Source organism: Rhineura floridana, chromosome 9, assembly GCF_030035675.1.
Source record: "Rhineura floridana isolate rRhiFlo1 chromosome 9, rRhiFlo1.hap2, whole genome shotgun sequence".
In the NCBI taxonomy this organism is placed as follows: domain Eukaryota; kingdom Metazoa; phylum Chordata; class Lepidosauria; order Squamata; family Rhineuridae; genus Rhineura; species Rhineura floridana.
The window spans coordinates 83,447,373-83,460,131 of NC_084488.1; the positions used below are offsets into that span (position 1 = coordinate 83,447,373).

Genomic DNA, 12,759 nt, shown 5'->3' on the forward strand with positions numbered 1-12,759 from the left:
CTCCTCCGAGTACCATCCCATCGAGAAGCTCGGAGGGTAATGACTAGAACTAGGGCCTTTTCAGTGGTGGCCCCCGAACAGTGGAATAGTTTTCCTGATGAGGTGCGCCTGGCGCCGACGCTGCTATCTTTTTGGCGCCAGGTGAAAACTTTTTTATACTCCCAGGCATTTTAAACTGTATCTTATGTGTATTTTATAGTGTATTTTAACAGTATTGCATTATTGTTGTATTTTGGTGTAGTTTGGTTCCTTGTTTGTTTGTTTGTTTTTTGATTGTGTTATATCTATTGTATTTATATATTGTGCTTGTTTTATTTCTGATGTACACCGCCCAGAGAGCCTTTTAGGCTTAGGGCGGTATATAAATTAAATTAAATAAATAAAAAATAAAATAAATAAGATTGCAAGATTCCCATCCCTGCTGTACTGGAACTGGTTACCTCCAATGGCTGTTTTTCATTAAAAGAACAACAAAATCTGTGGGGGTTGATGTAGTTCTTCCATTTTGTCTAATTTTACTCTGAATTAAGTCATAGTTCTTAACATAGAACCAGTGTCTGGGATATACCACATCAGATGGTGATGGAATGTAGGAACATTTAATCATGACCCCCACCAGCAGTCTGAAGTGGTACAGTCCAGACATCTCAGTGAGAACTAGGCTTTAGACAAAACTTAAAATGAAGCAAAAAGGAAAAGGAGGCATGTAATGAACTAAAGTGGGTAATTTTAAAATGTTGATTTTCTTGGTTTTTTTGGTAACATATTTAATGTCACCTGTTATTTTCTTTTTCAACATTTTTTCCAAAGGAAATTCCTGAATCCCAAGAGTGTTCAGTTTGTTGCAATCAGTTTCTGAAAGATGAATTTATTATTTATTTATTTATTTTATTCGATTTCTATACCGCCCACAGCCAAAAGGCTCTCAGGGCGGTGCACAACAGGGAATAAAATACAATAGAATCAAAAGAAACAGTAAAAGCATACATATTAAACAATTAAACAACCTGGTATACAATAAGAGCTAAAAATAGATTCAAATAATAGATTAAAATGTCTGGGAGAATAAAAAGGTTTTAACCTGGCGCCGAAAGGATAGAAGTGTAGGCGCCAGGCACACCTCAACGGAGAGACTGTTCCATAATTAGGGGGCAGCCACTGAAAAGGCCCTAGATCTTGTAATGACCCTCCGAGCTTCTCTGTGGGTCGGAACTCGGAGGAGGGCCTTTGATGTTGAACGTAGTGACCGGGTAGGTTCATATCGGGAGAGGCGTTCCGCTAGGTATTGTGGTCCCGCGCCATGTAAGGCTTTATAAGTCAAAACTAGCGCTTTGAATTTAGCCCAGAAACAAATAGGTAGCCAGTGCAAACGAGCCAGAACAGGTGTTATGTGGGCGGACCGCCTGGTCCTTGTCAACAGTCTAGCTGCTGCATTTTGCACTAGCTGTAGTTTCCGAACTGTCTTCAAAGGCAGCCCCATGTAGAGTGCATTGCAGTAATCCAATCTAGAGGTTACCAGAGCATGCACAACTGAAGCGAGGTCGTCGCTTTCCAGATAGGGACGTAGCTGGGCTACCAACCGAATGTGATAGAACGCATTCCGTGCCACCGAGGCCACCTGAGCCTCGAGAGACAGGAATAGATCGAAAAGAACCCCCAAGCTACGAACCTGTTCCTTCAGGGGGAGTGTAACCCCATCTAGAACAGGTTGAACATCCACCATCTGGGCAGAGAAGGCACTCACCAACAGCGTCTCACTCTTGTCAGGATTGAGCCTCAGTTTATTAGCTCTCATCCAGTCCATTATCGCGGCCAGGCAACGGTTCAGCACATCAACAGCCTCACCTGAGGAAGATGAGAAGGAGAAATAGAGTTTCTCCAAGTAGTTTTGTTCAGGCTTCCTCATCAGGTCTTTCATAGACTCATAGAATTGTAGAGTTGGGAGGGGCCTATAAAGCCAGTGATTCCAACCCCTTACTGTTTGTTTATGTGCCATTTGTGACCCATTGGATAAAATCAGTTGGCCACTGGAAACCTTGGTTCAGTTTTAAGTAGGAAAAGAAATGGCCTTTTAACTTGAACTTTTGTCTATTTAATGCAGATACCCACAATGCATGTGTAGAACTTCTATGACCTAAGAATAGAAATTAATGATCACCTTAACCGTAAATGGTCAGAAATCATGAGACTGAATTTGGTGTTTCTTTGAATCTCTGTAGAAGTGATTAAAATCTTCAGTCCCATGCCCACTTACCTTGGAGTAAGCCCCATTGCACATGTTTAGGATTGCGCTGTACGTCACATAGTTAGGTTTTATAAATTCCATGGACTTTTAAACAATCTTCATATGTATTGCAGTATACTTCCCAAAGGAAAGCCCCACTGTGTTACTTGTCTATTTAATATAATGTGTAGTTTGTGTATTGCAACGGCCATTCAGGCTTTCAACCCTTTTGTGTTGAAAATATAGCATAAACCTATGCTATTGTGGAAATGTCAGCTGTTTGAAACATGCCAGAATTAACACTAGCCTTGCTTGTCTGTCCCAAAGTCTAATATAAAATGAAACATTTGGAGCAGAGTTTTCCCCTCCCCCCAGGCACATACAAATCCTGTTATCTTACATTTATATATCTGTCTTTTTAGGGAAGAGATCTCTCTTTGGAAAAAGAGTAATAAATTGGAGAGACTTTTATATTGCTTTGCAAAGCCTTAAGAGTATTTTATTAAGAGTAGTAAAGTATTTTCTTAAGAAGAAAATAAGAACAGTGTCAAGAATGCTCATTCTGATGTGGTTTTTGTTAAGATTTGCCATGCGTCTGAATGCCATGAAGAAGTAGAATCATAGAATCATAGAGTTGGAAGGGGCCTTGTAGGCCATCGAGTCCAACCCCCTGCTCACAGCAGGAAGTCCACAGCTAGAGCATCTCCCGCAGATAGCTGTCCAGCCTCTGCTTGAAGACATCCAGCGAAGGGGATCCCACCACCTCCCTAGGCAGTCGGTTCCATTGCCCAACTGCCCTTACTGTCAAGAAGTTCCTTCTAAATAGTAAATAGTAAGATGCCCCTTCCCAAGGGTAACTAAGACAAAAACAGCCAGGGTGGCACAGTGGGTGCTATGCCAGACTAGGACCAGGGAGGTCAAGTTCAAATCCCCATCCAGCCATGAAGCTGACTGGATGACCGTCCCTGGGCCAGTCACTCTCTCTTAGGTTGCATTCAGACATGGGGTTTATTGTGTTAGTTTTACTAATGGTAACACTCCTGTTCCACTTTCTAATGTTCCTTTCACATTGCAATACCTGTTGCATTATGGAACTGTGGCTTTTTGACTGGTGTACTGGTATGTCTCACTAAGTGTCATTCACACCAGAGGATGTGGTGTGACACAACAATGAACATCATTGGACATGTCACTACTCCCCCACACTTTCTGCACATGTGCGCTTCTGTTCTCCCATGATTCACCCATGGAAACAGCAGGAAAGAACTGTATGTCAGTATGCCACTCCAAATTTCATCACTGTTCTCCTGCGATTTTTTGGGTTAATGGGGTTGCAAATTGATCTTTTCTGGAAGCGATTAACACAGAAATGAGCACTAAACTTCCTCTATATTTTGCTAGATTTCTGGAAGGGTTAGAGAACCATGTACACTGAAGGATTTTGTGATCAACAGCTACTAGTCGTGATGGCTTTGTATATTACCTCCAAGAGTTGTAGGTAGCCAGATGGTGTAGAATGTGAAATCAAATATTACCAGAATGTTAAACAGCTTTAGCACCTTAAAATTCAATCTGCTGCTCTACAAGAAATCATATGGGGCATTATGATCACTGCTAATTTTTGTTGCTGTTAATTTTTAAATGATGATCTTTGTTGCTTACACTGTATTCTGAACATGATGCAGTCAGTGAAGCTGGAAGATTCCTTAAAGAATAAGTCTGTTAAGTATCCTCAGTCCATTATGTCTCTGCACCACCTTCTAAGCACAGGATGGCCTGGGGATTTAATTATCCCTGTTATTTGTATTCTTATATCATCCTTTCTCCAAGGAGCTCGGGATGTGCCTTGGTGTTCCCTTGCTGTCATTTTATTCTTTCAACCATCCTGTGACAAAAGCTTGGCTGAGAGAGAGAGTGATCACCCAGTGAGCTTCGTAGCAGACCAGAGATTTGAACCCTGGTCTTCTGGGTTCTAGTCCAATGCTCTAACCACACTACACCACATTTGGAGCTGCTGCTATGTCTACTTGAATTCTCTTATCAAAGGTCATACTAACACCATATATTTAAAGGACACATTTAGCAACATTTAAAGCATATGCGTTCTCCCAAAGAATCCTAGGAATTATAGTTTACCCATCAACAGAGCTAGAGTTCATCACACCCTTAACAAACTACAGTTCCCAGGATTCTTTAGGGGAAGCCACATGCTTTAGATGTATGGTATGGATATGACCTTGCATTGTACTACTAGCATGAGCAGACCAGACTGCTCATGTCAGCAGTTGCATTGAAGATTTAGGTGGTGGACTGAATCTTAACCTTGAAATCTTGAACAAGCCCTTTTCCTAACAGTTGCTCATTCCTGTTAGGAGAGATGCACCTAACCTTTTGGTTTCAACTGAATTTTCTCCCATAAATAATCTTTTTCTGTGGAATGTGAGTACTCGGTACTAAAGAAATGTGTTATAATACTGCTCAGAAACACAATCCCTCTTGATGCAAAGGTTTGCTAGTTCTTTTATTTTCTAAGTCCAAGGTCTTAAAGGCTCAAGTTAAAAGATAGACTGTTTGGTTAATATTATTGAAGCGTGGCCTTCCCCTTTGAGACCCTAAGGAGAGGGTCCATTTCTGTTTTGCAATATGAAAACATTTTCTTATAGGCTTTGGGAAAAGGCTGTAACCACAGGCTGTGAGGAATTGTACAGATATGGGTTTTGAAAGGCAAATGAGGAAAATTGTAGGAGTTGAAAGTGCTAATGAGAGCATAGATGTGTTTACCTTCTACCAACCTATAGTTGAATTTGGGCAAACTACCAGCAGCACTGTTGCAAAGAGTTTCAGAAGGTTCTAACTCATTTTTTCCAGAACATTTCTTTGGATAGCCCAACACTATTATCTCTTTGTTATTCTCTCAGGCCTTTTAATAACTTTTTATGATCATTTTTAGTACTTTCTCTCTGTTTAATGGCAGTTGGTTAGCTTTTAACTTAGACCTGCAACTTTCCCCAGCAAGCAAACAAACACGTTGAAAAGGAAAAAGACACCCACCCACACCCACACCAAGAACAACTGGGGGAAGTTGCGTGAGAGTTACAGAAAGCGTCAGTATACCTAATTATTCCCTCATAGAAGGTGTGGGAGGGTTGTTTTCTTAAATACCCAATTTCCAAACCACATGATCAAATCGGGCTGTACAGCAAAGGGAGCAGCCTTGAAATTGGGCTGCAAAACACAACGTGCCCTCCCCGTCACCCGAGATGCTTCAGGCCACGGCTGGCATAGGAAAGGAAGCCTCCCTGTGACGCTGCTGCATTTCATGAACTGCGCAACTAGCTGGAGATTTGCGCTTTTAAATCTGCGCCATCCAAAATTGGTCTCTTGTTCTCCTGCCCCAAGCGAAAGGAGCCTGTGTCTATAATTTTTTAGATAAGGTCCGGATGGAGTCCAACAGTAGAAGCTATGCTGGAGCCAGTCCTGATAACAAGGGGTTAAGGCTCAGTTTCCCTGGGCACGTGCTGAGTTCATTCCTGTCCTCTGCCCCTTCTTCTCCGGGAACGGCGGCACACAGCGGGAAATGCGCTAGGATCCATGCGCGGGGGCTGGCTGGTGGGGCGGAGGTGTGTTGGTTTGGGCTCTGCTGCCACCTCCTTCTCCATTCCTTCCCCTTTTCCCGGTGGGCCGATGTGTGGCCTCTTTCAGTTTGGGCTGCTATGCTGCTCCTTCCGACGGAGGCGAGGCGTGTGAAGCGCAGCCCTGCAGCGAGGCGCGATGGCAACGGTGAGGCGCGTCTTCCACCTCCAGCCATGCAGTGAGAGCTGCGCTGGTGGCAGCAGGAAGGAGATCGCAAGCCGATGCAGCTGGCAAAGGGGCCCCATGGCAGGCAGGGTCATTGGACAGCTGTTGGGGTTGCTGTTGCTGGCTTGCAACTGGCCCGGGTGCCTTTGGAGCCGGGCTCGCTCACTCGCTCACTCTTTCTGTTGTTATTAGTGAAATAAAGGCTATGTTCCTTGTTATTAGTGAAATAAAGGCTATGTTTTTGGCAATTTTCACTTTTTGCTGGGTTCTGGAACCTAACTCGCCATATGAGTGGGCCCTACTGTACTTGAGTTCTTGACTTTAAAGGAAGCAAAAGCTGAGAGCAGGGCTGTGGAGTCATGGAGTCGGAGTCGGGAGCAATTTTGGGTGGAGTCTGAGTCGGTAGAAATGTACCAACCCCGACTCCGACTCCTTCATAAATGGCAAATGTATATTAACTTGTAATAACAAATTTACTGTAGTAAAATGGTAGCCCAAGGCATTTCATCACCACCACGTGAATCCAGAGCTTGGAAAAGTTACTTTTTTGAACTACATCTCCCACGAGACCAATCCCTGGGGCTGATGAGAGTTGTAGTTTAAAAAAGTAACTTTTCCAAGCTCTGGATTCACGTGGTGGTGATGAATGCCTTGTGCTACCATTTTACTACAGTAAATTTGTTACTACTAGTTAATATACATTTGCCATTTATGAAGGAGTCAGAGTCAGACAGTAGAAAAATAGAGGAGTCGGAGTCGAAGGTTTGGCGTACCTACTCCACAGCCCTGGCTGAGAGTAGCGATACACGTGTCCTGGACTTCAGGAAAGCTGATTTTAATGAACTCAGACCAGTGATAAGTAAGGTTCCGTGGCAAATGACCCTAATGAGAAAAGGAGTCCAAGATGGGTGGGAGTTTCTAAAAAAGGAAATTCAAAAGGCACAATTGCAAACAATTCTAACAAGGAAAAAAGGGGGAAGACAGCAGAAGAAGCCAGTGTGTCTTTATGAAAAGCTTAGAGATGACCTGAAAACAAAAAAGGACACATACAGGAAGTGGAAGGAAGGCCAAGGCTCAAAGGAAGAGTACAAACAGGTAGCACGGAATTGCAGGCATCAGGAAGGCTAAAGCTGAGAATGAGCTGAGGTTAGTGAGGGATGCTAAAAGCAACCAAAAAAGCTTTCTTCAGGTACATCCATAGTAAAAGAGAAAAGAAATGGTGATACAGCTACTCAGTGAGGATGGCAAAATGATAACAGATAAAGAAAAGGCAGAAGTGCTCAATTCCTGCCTTGGCTCAATCTTCTCCCAAAAGAGGGTCTGTGATCCTCCTGGCAAATGTGAAGTTGAAGGGCAGGATTGCAGCTTGAGATTGATAGACAAATGGCCAAGGAATACCTGATCACTATGAATGAGTTCAAATCTGCTAGGCCAATGAACTGCATCCTGGAGTATTGAAGGAAGTGGCTGAAGAACTCTCAGAACCACTATCTATTATCTTTGTGAAATCATGGGGGATGGGTGACTGGAGGAGGGCTAATGTTGTCCATATCTTCAGAAAAGGCAAAAAGGGAACTATAGACCAATCAGCCTGACATAAATCTCTGGGAAAATCCAGGAGCAGGTTATAAAGCAGTCTCTGTAAGCACCTTGAAAACAATGCAGTGATTCCAGGAAGACAACATGGATTTGTCAAGAACAAATCCTGCCAGACTAATCTTATCTCATTTTTTGATCGGGTAATCTCCCTGGTAGACTGTAGGAATGCTGTGGACATAATATGTCTTCACTTCAGCAAAACTTTTGACAAAGTGCCCCATTCTGATTAGCAAACTATCTAAATGTAAGCTGGACAGAAGAACTATCAGGTGGATCCACAGTTGTTTACAGAATGGTACTGAAAAAATGCTTATGAATCATCCCTTCTCAAACTGGCGGGAGGTAACAAGTGGGGTACTGCAGGGCTTGGTCCTGGGCCCAGTGCTCTTCAATGTTTTTATTAATGACTTGGATGAAGAGGTTCAAGGAATACAGAATGATACAGAATTGGGAGGGATAGCTAATATCCTAGAGGACAGAAACAAAATTCAAAGTGATCTTGATAGGCTGGAGCATTGGGCTGAAAACAATAGAATGAAGTTTAACAGAGATAAGTGCAAAGTTCTACATCTAGGAAAAAGAAACCAAATGCACAGTTATATGATGGATGATACTTGGCTCTGCAATACTACATCTGACAATAATCTTGGAAGGATGGTGATCACAAGCTGAATATGAGCCAACAGTGTGATGTGGCTGCAAAAAAGGCAAATGCTATTTTAGGCTGTGTTACAGAAGTATAGTTTCCAAATCACATGAAGCACTAGTTCTCCTCTATTCAGCACTGTTTTTTAAAAAGCAAGTAATTCAAACAGTGATTTTATTATGAGGATAGACCATGCAGAGCTTGGAAAAGTTACTTTTTTGAACTACAACTCCCATCAGCCCTAGGCAACATGGCCACTGGATTAGGCTGATGGGAGCTGTAGTTCAAAAAAGTAACTTTTCCAAGCTCTGAACCATGCATAGTTTATATGAAATGAGAAAGAAAGGAGGGTAAAAAGAAAGCATAACAAAATGGAAAGATGTAAGGTAGGGCCTAACTAAAAATATTAGGTTGTTGTTATGTGCCTTCAAGTCGACTACGACTTACGGCGACCCTATGAATCAGCGATCTGCAACGACATCTGTCGTGAACCACCCTGTTCAGATCTTGTAAGTTCAGTTCTGTGGTTTCCTTTATGGAATCAATCCATCTTTTGTTTGGCCTTCCTCTTTTTCTACTCCCTTCTGTTTTTCCCAGCATTATTGTCTTTTCTAGTGAATCATTTCTTCTCATTATGTGTCCAAAGTATGATAACCTCCGTTTCATCATTTTAGCTTCTAATGGTAGTTCTGGTTTAACTTGTTCTAACACCCAATTATTTGTCTTTTTCGCAGTCCATGGTATGTGCATTATGTACATAAAATATTAGCAAATGTGAAACCCAAGTGTTACCATGAAGCTTGGAGTGAAAGGAAGCAATTCCAACTTTAGATAGTGTCAAATATTTTCAACATTTTGGCAAAATCTAATGCAGAAGATAGTGTGAAGGAGTCGATGGGAATTTGAAGTGAGTTAACGAAAGAGAGGGGTCCGTTGATGATGGAGGTACATGAAATTCCTGGAAAAGAGACAGTTTTGCTTCTTCTGCTAAACAGGATAAGATAGGCCAGGACCGAAAACTTCAAAGGTCTGTGTATTTACAGGGGAAGATTTTAATAGTTCCCTCTTCTGCAAAGTTTTAGTTTCACTTAATGGTTCTTTCCATTTTAGGTGCGTGGGAATAAAGGTGAGGTGCTTTATGTCCTCGATGCCAGCAATCCAAGGCATTCTAACTGGTTGCGTTTTGTACATGAAGCACCATCCCAGGAACAGAAGAACCTGGCTGCTATCCAGGTAAATTTGTTAACTTCTTATTATCCTTAATCTCCCTAAAGAATTGTTTCTTTGTTTATTCCTCTGTGCCAGCCTGAAAACATAGTATGAAAAAATTCAAAAGTCACGGTGATACCTTTATTGGGACCAGTGGAAAAACTCAGAATTAGCGAACGTTTTCTGTTCTTCAGAACTCTTATCTAGACTGGATCTTAAGCCAAACCTGGGGCCTGGAGAGTGGGGAAGAGGGAGAGAAAACACTAAGCAAAGCATTGGAGTCTAAAAGATAGTGGTTTGTAACAGTCCTAAAATGGAGGGCAGGAGTGTTAGGCAGACTTAATTTGATTAGTCTTTGCTGTATGTAGGGATGAGCGAATATCAGTTTAAGTTTCTCTCAGTTTCTCATCAGTTCACCACATTTCTACATCTGTGTGTCATTTTTTTAAAAAAAGGAAATTAAATTCATCAGCATTTTTCTGCCGTTTTTTTCTGCTGTACACATTTTATATGTAATATTGCCTGACATACACATTTTTGCAAAGTGAAAACAGAATATAGTGCATCCTTAATACAGTGCATTTTAATATTTTCACAAATATATAAGTTTATATGGACATGTTATCATAGTATATGCATTTTTGCATACACTGTTTGGCTGGAGAACAGCATTGCAAAATTCAGAAAAATGTGAATTTCAGAGGATAGGTGTGTTTCCATTCATATATTGTTTTGGAAAATGCGAATTTGGTAAGTTCGCCTTTAAACGCAAATTGAATTGAATTTCTTCCCTCATACCTAGCTGTGTGCAAAACAGATGCTGAGTTGCACCAAAGGCCTGCTGGGATAAAAAAGCAATCGTGGCTATTCCCCCATTTTTTGAAAGTATATAATTTAGGAGCTATTTGGAAGCCTTCTGTCAAAGACAAATTAATGCTATTGGTAGCAATTAAGGGCACAATCCAACTGCTATTTATGATGGTCTGAGGTGAGTTGGATATGGTGGATCTCCGGCTGAGCCAGTTGGGCCCCGGCTCAGCCAGGCTGTGCTGGGCTGCTCCAGCATAAGCCCCTCATCCTGGTTCAGCCACAGCTGAGCCGGGACCTAGCTGGCTCAGCCAGAGGTCCACCAGGGAAGCTCAGCCTGGCATAAGGTGAGCTGATGGAAGCTGGCGGAAGGCCTGCAAAAGAGGCGTTCTGCGTGGGTGTCAGAGGAGGGGCTGGGGGACATGTTCTGTTCAGCTCCCTCCTGCTTGACAGCTGGTACGCTGAGAAGAGGGGTGGAAAGAAATATGTATTTTCTTTCCTTCCACTACACCCTGCTGGCGCAGCCAGCGTTCTTCCCTCCACGAGGCCTCTGAGCAGCAGCTGGATGTGGTGGCTCCTTCAGTCAGCTCTACCTCCACTGGCTTCGCTCTCGCTGGCCTCCAACAAGCTGAATTGCTTTGTAAGTCTGTGTCAAATCTTCCATATGTTTTAATGGTTATGAATTTCATTTAGTTAAATATAAAACCAGTGATTCAAAGCCCTGTACAGGCATGAGGTTCCTCCTTAGACTGGCCATTTGTGCATTGCCACAAAAGAGGGCAAAAGAAGATACAAATATACATACAGTTTTCATTAGGTAATTTATGTTTAGATGCACATTTAAAATAATTACTAGAATTTAGTATGTTATTTTCATTTCAAGGAAGGCATGCCAATTAATTACCCACCCTAATAACCCAATAAAATACATTCATCCATTACTTTGCACCCCACCCCCATATTACCCCAAATCAGTAGTTCATCTTCAGTTAAATTCTTCCCAACTAACTTTCCACCCAGATCGTCTCCAAAATTGGTTCTCTTTCTGCTGTTTACCCCCATTCATCAATCATCATTGCCCCCTTCCATTAAATTAAAAATAAATAGGGTGTGGATTATGCAGTTTCCCAAAAGATACTTAGGGCAGCTACTGCTAGTTAAAATACTACATGCTGCACACTAAAACAACATAATAATACATCATAAACTCTAAACACTGAAAATATAAAATATAAAGTGACTATACCAAATCTGAAAGCTGACGGAAAGTAATTACTATTTCATTTGACAGTGTGGCCCCATCTGTACCAAACATTTAAAGCAGTATGATACCACTTTAAACAGTCATGGCTTCCCCCAAACAATACTGGAAACTTGGAGTGCCCCCCCGCAGAGCTCTTGAAATTGCTCCAGAAGGTTGGGGGACCCTTATGAGCAGATTTGGGGGGCACACAGAGAGAAGAGAGGAAGGGGAAGCCATGTGCAAGTGTAATGTTGCTCACACAGCATTGGGTACAATCCCTTAACTTTGACATGATCATGCCTGTAGACTGGGGTCTGTGAAATTAGGGTAGAACTAGGCAAGAAAAATTTTATAATTGTCCCAAAACTATATAGGCTTGTAGATACATGAAATTAAAAATCAGAACTAAACATGTGTTCAAATTCAAGCAGATTAGCCTTGTATCCTGTGCCTGTGCTTATGGAAATGCTAAAGAACTATAAAAACTATTTAGAATCATAAGTCAAGTGTGTGAGTGTGCTTTGTTATAATGACAAAAATGCTAAGTTATAGAAAGCTTCAACTGTGTTCTCTCTCCTTTTTTCCTTTGATGCATGAGATATGTTTTTAAGCCCACCCCCCAAAGGAAGAAAATGTTTATCAAAGCTTTATGCGATACTGCCAAGTTGAATGAGGACTTGTAAGGCCATGTATGACATATAGCCATGTAATCATTGCCTTTTTGTTGGAAGTTTTCATCAGTGTGACAGCAACAAATAAACCTTCAGTTTTTTCTCCTGTCATTCAACTGATCAATGAACATATAAAATTCACAATGCCTCTGTTGCTTTCCAGCAGCTTAATCCTGTTAAGAAAATTTTCTTTTGAATAATCTGGATGAATTAAAAAATGTATTTGCTCCTGTGTTTGCTGATTGTATTTTTTAAGACAAAATTTTAAATGGTCTCTGCCATTGGCTATTGTATAGGGAAGACCCCTTAGTTGTTAATGTCAAAACTCTTTATAACAGGATCACAGTCAACCTTTTTTATTCAAGTACTCTGTTCATTAAACACTATACATTCTGGTGGCCTGGACAAGCTCAGCAAACTGGAATAATGAAATGGCAAAGGTTAATGGGAAAAGAGATATTTACTGTGATGCAGTAGAGTGGTTTAAAGTCATACTTAACAAATGTAATAATGGAAGATTAGCATTTGAGAATCAGTCAACACTGTAATAAATATGGCACAA

The 12,759-nt window shown here is 41.5% G+C and overlaps 1 protein-coding gene across 4 annotated transcripts in view; it reads left to right on the top strand.

Moving 5' to 3' along the window:
- The window catches only part of PRDM5 (PR/SET domain 5), a 186,725-nt gene that overhangs the window by 33,544 nt on the left and 140,422 nt on the right, over positions 1 to 12,759 (top strand). For all 4 annotated transcript variants that reach the window (XR_009757961.1, XM_061585206.1, XM_061585207.1 and 1 more), the window contains exon 3: positions 9,378 to 9,500. Coding sequence is in view for 3 of the 4 variants with exons in the window: in XM_061585206.1 (XP_061441190.1) it covers positions 9,378 to 9,500 (123 nt within the window). In the remaining variant the exon portion in view is untranslated. The remainder of the gene's footprint in view (positions 1 to 9,377; positions 9,501 to 12,759) is intronic.